Genomic DNA, 7,969 nt, shown 5'->3' on the forward strand with positions numbered 1-7,969 from the left:
GCACACGGCAGATAGCAGAGACTTGTTCAGATGTGAGCTTGTCAGATAGCATTGGCTTGAAAAGGTCGGAACAGGAACGTGACGAGAGTGACGTCAATGAAAAATCGGGTGACCAATCGGTGGTTAGGGCGAAAACTGTGAGGTCGACCAGTGGTGTCAGATGCGCAAGCGACATGCCACGAGGAATAACTTGCGCTGCGAAGCCAAAATTGAGGACGGGAAATGAAGTTCGATTGTCCTTAACGGTAACCACCATATTGGGGAGGGAGTGCAACATTACGTGTCATGGCCACGTCAGAAATTGGGGCAGCAACATAATCACCATCGGGTACTGGAGGATATGGCGAGAGTTGGACTTTGACTGCAGCTTGCGGCGGAAGTCTGACGAAATCGACAGAGCGTAGACGAGGTGGGCTGGTAGAGACGGTCTCTGAGAAGGATGGTAGTTCGAGCCGAAGAAGACCTTTGGAACAATCAATGAGCGCAGCGTGTGAAGTCAGAAAGTCGAGTCCAAGGATGAGGTCATGAGGGCAATTTTCCAGTACAGCAAACAAAACTGAAATTTCATGTTCAGATATCGTTAATCACGCAGTGCACATTCCAGGGACAGCAGGAGTACTCCCATCCGCTGTACGAATGGTAGGTGCAATCGCAGGCGTCAGAACTTTTTTGGAGGCGGCGGCGGAGGTCTGAGCTCATCACAGATATTTGTGGACCGGTATCAATAAGAGCAGTTACAGGTAAACCATCAACGAGAATTGTAAGAAGGTTGCACCGCTGGTCGGGAGTAATCAGAGGATTTGCAGTCCGAGTCATGTATGCAGCGTCACCTCCGGGGGCTGCACCGGCTAGTTTTCCGAGCGACGGTCGTAGGGACACCGAGAACGGCGGGGTTGGGGCGAGCGGGACTGACGACGCACGGGCGATGGCGAGCGGCTGGTCCGACGTTCTGAATTATGCTCTGCACCTGTCTCAGCACGGTAGGACGGGGCATAAGGTGCACGTTCGGAGCGAGGTCGCCAATCGTAGAAGCTCGGTCGAGGTGAGGAGGTCCAACGGCTGTGGCAATGGCGAGCGATGTGTCCTATCCGATGGCACGAGAAACATATGGGCCGATCATCATGAGTGCGCCATTCAGCTGGGTTTCGTCGTGGCGCGAACGTGCGGTTCGGAGTGGCAGCCGCAACGACTGGAGCCGAGCTGGAAGTAGCAGGGGCATTTTGATGAGGTGGCGAAATGCCCATATTCGCGATGTCTTGGTGAACCACGGCGTGTATCATTGAAACAGCATCGAAGTTGTGTCCTGGCGCGCTGACGCTAGACATAGCGGGTGCCAAAGCCTCGAGTTCCCGACGGACTATTCTGGTGACGTTTTCCAGCGCCGGTGGTTGATGTGTTGTGGGCAAATCTTCGCAAGAGGACGTAGCTTGCGTGTTGGGAAGGCGGTCAAATCGGTGAACTATGCGCCTACTTTTCGCCTGTTCGAAGCGACGACATGCTTCGATGACCGACTCCACCGTCAAGCAGTCCTTGCACAGCAGAAAATTGAAGGCGTCATTGGCAATTCCTTTCAGGATGTGTCCGACTTTGTCCTCGTCGAGCATGTCCTTGTCGACCTTGCTGCACAAAGCCAACACGTCCTGGATGTACGCAATCTACGGCTCTGTGGATGTCTGGGTACGAGTCGCAAGATCTTTCTTTGCGGCCACTTGACGTCCGATGGGTTTCCCAAATAGATAGCACAACTTCTGCTTACAGAAGTCCCAGCTGGTCAACTCTTCTTGATGTGTTTCGTACCAGAGTTTTGCCGTGCCGTGCAAGTAGAAGATGATGTTCGCCAACATAAGCGTCGGATCCACATGGTTGCTGCAGCTGACGCGCTTATACAGAACCAGCCAGTCATCGACGTCTATGCCACTTGTGCCATTGAATGGGCCTGGGTCACGAGGTTTCACCACAACGATCGATTGCGGGGCTGACGGACCTTGTTGACATTGAGTAGCCTGGTCAGTCATCGTGGTAGCTGCAATGCGCTGTCCGCTGCGAAGATCCAGCTCGTGGGGCTGTATAGCGAGTTGTACCCAGCACCTTCCACCAAAGATGTTACGGGGAATAAAGTATACACGATGAATATACTGGCGAGCAAAAGCGTACAACGCTGCTGCAGTCCGAGCACGTTCCCCTCAGCACTTCGTCGTAGTCATCCTCAGGCATCTACTTAGCCCGTGACAATATGATAATGCCAACATCTTTGTGAACAAAATCAAGACGGCCACAAAGAGCGCGTCTTTTGTGCAGACGTGTGTTATCTGTCGAAACGCGCTTCGTCCTATGAAAGAGATACGACGAAAGCGCCCTGGGCGAGCACGGATATTCGAATAAACAAGCACACCTTCCAACACTTTCACCTGCGCAGAGCAGGCCTACACGTTTTTAAAGACCACTAATGCTCTTGCCCACGCGACGTCATAACTCGCAACGACCGCAAGGTGACGCGCCGCAGAGCAAAGCCGGCTGCTCACGGCGCCGCGGCTGTACAGTCAAGCACAATTATGCATGTACCGTCAAACACAGATATGCATGCATTGTCAGTGCTTTCTTGGGTGGATGCGGCTAGCTGGTCCACCATCACATGGCTTTGGGTCTAGTGGTTTTCTGAAACACAGCAGACTACATCATGCTCTTCGGGAGCGCATAAAAGTGCGTGATTTGACAAATCTTTGTAGCTCCGTTCGTAGTGGACGGATTCTAAAGAAAAATTGCGGCAGTGAATCTGTGAGGCAGTGAGCTCCTTAAGTAAATCCAATTCATGGCTACCTAAAAAAGTGTCATAGGGCCTATTTAGCTTGTATTCATAGTTCACCCAGCATGGCGGTTACAGTGACTTAAGCATGGCGATAAACTGACATCAGTGCAGGCCATTTATAGCTTTTTAACACTATTTTATTATCATATATTGTCTGTAATCGCCCCGCGTTCTACTTGGGTGTGCGAAAACAAGCCACATAGATTAACAAATTTGGGCTATTCAAATACAATAATTCGCAATCAAGCTAAGGCGTAATGCTCATCATGAACAACTGAGCGCGGTCGTTCAAAAGCAGAGCACATGGTTGGGCTTGTGTCCAATCTTCTTTAGCGCCGGCTCGTATATTCCGGCGATGAACTGAGGTGGACCGCAACACAGCACCATCGTGCCAGAGTTCAGTGGTGGAAGATGCTCGGTCATAACCTCCCGGTTTAAGGGACCTGGCACGTAATCCACCCATATCTTCGCTCGTAGGTGGCCTGCTCAGCACATGGCGTATGCTGCGTGCAGAGAACGAACCGCGCTGAAGAAAAATGTGCTCGTGACGATAATTATTTTCCCGTATATGAAGTCAAGTAGAGCATAATGTCCATTATCTCTTCAAGCTTTTTGTTGCGCCGCGTATTGCAACATAAATTATGATCTTGAACAGGCTCGTGTGCCTCTTTGTCGTCTTCATCTTCTGCATCTCTCTCGAAACATTTGTGCTTATTTGATCGGTGTGGGATGTCATAACTTATGGACGAGGGAACGAATACAGAGAGAGAGAAAACTGTTTAGGCCGTTGGTTAGGCCATGGGATGCGAAAAAACTACGCCTAGCTATGACGTCACTTCACATAAATGTTGTGAGCTTAGTCAAGCGAATTAAGCCTAGTCCTACTTATTAATGAAGGTGTACTAAAAGCCAGTTAACTGAACAAGGACTAATTAGGTGATACTAATAAACCGCACGTCAAGTCTAATGAAGGCATGGCTAATTTAGTTAATACTAATTAGGCCAAGTCTAGCCTAACTTAGCAAAGCCTACGAATACCTGTAGAAGCTATAAGTCGACTACAAAACTTCGCTGTTGACACTTCGCAATGCTAGTGCAAGCTGCATGCCCTTCTTTTTTTAAGTGAAAATTTGTTAGGTGGTAGATTTCGGGGCGGGAGTGATGGCGTCGTACGCGTAAAAAACCAGGCTGCGGCGAGCGTACAGAACGTGACTGTGGAATTAAGGTACGCGGGTCACATGCTATTTTGTATGCACCATTTTCCAATAAGTGATGCTCGCTGGATCGTCGAAAGACGGCTGTTTCTGATATGGCGATTTCATCCTATATCAAGGTTGCTTATCATTTCATGTCACCACATTTCTTTGTTACCTAGATATGAATTCATGCTCGTCGCTGTTATCTGTAGCAACAGAAGTGTAGCTCTGCTAAACACATGAACGAAGGTCCAACTACTAGCATTACCGAAGGAAACAATTGAGAGAGTATTGTGCAACGCAATAAAATAAATGAAAAAAAAGAGAAGTATAGTAAGCCAGGCACCCAGGCGCAAAATCTTGCTTGCCCCCATTCGCCCGATAGGGCATGTGATCCTATGTATTTTTTTCCTCTCTTTCCAAACATACCCATCACAAGCGTAACGTTCACACCCTGAATAGGTCGTTTGTCTTTAAAGCAAGGTATACCCACACCTCGCGACACCACACTGTAGATACTGCTCTTAATCAGCCACCCACATACACATGGCATGGACGTGCCCACAGTAGGCTGAAGTTTCACACACAGAAGATACGTGGGATTCTATTCTGCGTACCACCGACTCGGCACAGCAACGCCGGATAATCTCAGGCACATTGGAGGCCGCGGTGTCTCAAGGGATCCCCGCTGACCTCCTCTAACCAACCTGTGGGCCGGTTCCCTTTTTGGGGAGAAATAAGGTTTTGATCATCGTGATATTCACATGCTGCTGTCTTGAAGTGAAAGGCCATCAGGCGTTTTAGTGCGTACCGACCTGAAAGTACCGAGGTGCTGGGCGTACTCCTCCAGTTCCTGGCGAGCGATGATATCTTGCTCGCTGGAGTTGACGTCGATCATCATGACCGTCGCCTGGTCTGCGTTGTCAGCGAGGAGGTGTCTCAGCAGTTGCAGCATTGGCGTAACGCCACTCCTTGCCGCCACGAGCCCCAGTCGAGTGACGAGAGGCAGCCGACGTCCTCCGTCAGTGGCAAACTGGCCGCGCCCTTCGTACAAAAAGCGACCTTTGGGTCCCTAGATCTGCAACCGTGGAGTAGTGCCTTATAAAAGTGTGGACATCAATTTTAACTATATGAACGACAAAGTGTAAAAATGTCTAACATGTGTTCATCGTTGCCTGTATCAATTTAAATAGTGTTGAGGTTTACTTCCACAACTCATAGAGGTTCTTTTTTCCTGACGAACTTGGGTCTTTTGTTTCACTTTCCACTGCTAAGTTATTTTTTGTTTAGGCCGCATATTTGTGAAGAATTGAATGCGGATGTGAATGCAACTGGGGTTGAGAGGCCCACCCAGACGACCGAAGCAGGGCATCTGATCTTTCTGTGAGAAACAAAGAGGGGGACCCGGACCCAATAATCTGGCTGCGTTGAAGATCTAGGGATCAACTGAGCGAGCCACCACCCATGGCTTGTGCTCATGCCCGCCGCCCCATCATCCTCCTTTATTTGTAACACACTCCCGTGGCTAGTAAACTCGTGGCAATATTCTTGTGCTCAACAGGGAAAGTTGAAGCGCACATTAGTGAGCAAGACGCGAATGATAGAAAGGGTGGGATTGTTGGACGGCGACGATGCGGGGGCGTTGAGGAGGCGGTGACACTTGCGGAGGCAGTGGCTTGTCCTGCGGGGGAAGTCGTCTGATTTCGCTATGATGTGCAGAATACTTCGTGCTCATGCTGTTAGCCATCTTGATGTTATAAAAAAAGCTCTTTCTGCGTGGCTTGTAGTAAGAAGAATCGGCTTTAGGCATGGTTTCGTGGAATCGCGAAGCTTCTTGATAATTTGTGTACTTCGTCAGAGTCTGGTACACCAGCCGTTGTTGATATCGCTTCAGGAGACTTCGTATTAGCTGAGCAATCATGCACTGCTTGACCACTTCGGTTGTGAGGTAGTCCTCAGCGGATGTCTCGCTCGCAGGTGCATCCAAGCTGGATGAAGACACCGATGTGAATGACGATTTTTCTTCTTCCTTGTTCGACAAGGATGACGATGACGCCGAATCATTCTGGTTCCGTCGGGCAGTGACGTCGCCAAGAGTAAGAATCTCGGCCGTGTTCGGAGGCAGTTGAGATTCGTCTACGTGCTCTGTGGCTGGTAGCTGATCGCTGGCGTCCATCCTGGCATCGTGAACGATGGCGCACTCTGGGCTTCCTTTGGCCATTGTACTCTCCACGGCGTGCTTTGCGGGTGAATCCTCGCACTGAAGCGCCGTAGATCACGTGGAAAGTGACGGAATTTTCAGCGTGTACCAAAACCTTACTGGTGTTGTAGTTGGCGTTGAAGTCATGATGCCCGTCGAAAGCGAAGTCACCGCCTGGGGTGACGAGGAGGCGAGATGAATCGTGAGGATGGTTGAGGGCGAAGTCGCGGCTTGGTAAGCGAGAGGAGTCGAGAAGCCACTCAAAGGCGAAGTTGCGGCCTGCTCCGCCGTTGAGGTGAGAGGGTTCGGGAGGCCGGTAGAGGGCGAAATCGCGGCCTGCGATGTGGATGCGGGAGCGGTCGAGAAGCCAGCCGAAATCGAAGTTGCGGCCCGTTGCGACCGAGTACCTTCGTTGTAAGCGGATCACCACCGTCATCTTCTAACGATAACTGATCCGTTCGGAACTGTCCTGCAAGGAAGGAGCTGTTCGATGCCCACTTACGAATCTCCATACCGGCGTCTGCTAGGATGGTCTTTGCTTCCGAGTTGTTGGGCTGTCTGCAGGTTCGTCGACGTGAAATGACTGTCTGAGACACTCCAATGTTTCGGAGAATCGCTTTTTGAAGTGTCGGAAATGGTGATGCAACGTCGCGGCGAGCAGAACTCGATTTGGTGCCGAAGGGCACGCAGGTCGTTCGCCAGTGAACAATTGGTGGAAACGGGTCATGTTCTGTCGGAAGATGATCGACCCATAGGAAGCGCAGTTGATCTTTATTGTCTGGGCGAATACAATAGTCTGAAGGTAGGCCTTCTTGATGTCAGCTACCATGATGATTGGATGCATTCTCAAGTTGTGTAGCAGCTTAAGTAAGTCGGCGTCCATCTTAGGCCCCTTTATGACCAAGTTGTTCGGGGTGGTTGATCGAGAGCGTGAGATGATGCGTCGAAGACGACCCGCAGCTTGGTAATGACGGCATCCCGAGGAATTTGATGCGGCATGTAGTACGTGTTGGGCTTGGGTGTGATATCTTCGTCCGGAACTTGTTCCGCATGGTAGTCGTTGAAGTATGCCTTGAGGGTGTCTTCATAACGAGCCAAAAAATCTGGTTGCGGACGAAAGCGGTGAAGCTGAATAAGGAGCCGCTGTTTGGCTAGGATATAGTTGCCCTGTTCGTTGTCTAAACCAGGCTCCTGAATAAGGAGAGGAACTTCGTATCGTTCTCCTACTTTTGAAATGGCCCTTTCGAATAATTCGAGGGCCATGCTGTTGCCTTGGCTGCCGTCAGGATCATCCTGAAATTCGAGAGAGTCGAGTCGCCAGCAGTTATTGACTCCCGCCTCCAAGGCGGCATCGCGTTCGGAGGTGTCTTCGATAGCAATAAAGAGGGAAGTTGCATGCTCGCCCGATCCTTGGGTTAGGTTGCGTAGAGAACCATGAATGGTCCATCCGAGGTGAGTTTCCACCGCGGTTATCTGAGGCGTCAGGCATGTTACAGAACCGGCTGCAACGTCCCTATAGAAGTACGATCTTATTAGTACACTTATGTCGTCCTCGCGGAGTGTCATTGCGTCTAGACGTGCATCGGTGGGGAGCATCCCTTTCCTTATCATCACGGTTACGATTTCGCCGTCAGATGGCGGACTTGTCACCCGGCTGATTTCTGGTATTACCAGAGCTTCTATTGTTATCTTGTTGCTGCTGTGTTGACAGCGCAACATCGACGCAACGCGCTGACAAGTGAAAGTCGTGGGCTGTTTCGTTGGCCC

At 50.4% G+C, this 7,969-nt stretch overlaps 1 protein-coding gene across 1 annotated transcript; it reads right to left on the reverse strand.

Annotated features, from left to right (window-relative positions):
• Positions 1 to 7,096: 7,096 nt before the first annotated feature.
• LOC142774323 (uncharacterized) lies at positions 7,097 to 7,768 on the reverse strand. The gene has a single exon (XM_075874717.1). The coding sequence runs from the start codon at positions 7,766 to 7,768 to the stop codon at positions 7,097 to 7,099; it is 672 nt and encodes a 223-aa protein (XP_075730832.1).
• Positions 7,769 to 7,969: the final 201 nt, after the last annotated feature.

This window comes from Rhipicephalus microplus, chromosome 10 (genome assembly GCF_043290135.1).
Source record: "Rhipicephalus microplus isolate Deutch F79 chromosome 10, USDA_Rmic, whole genome shotgun sequence".
NCBI lineage: Eukaryota > Metazoa > Arthropoda > Arachnida > Ixodida > Ixodidae > Rhipicephalus > Rhipicephalus microplus.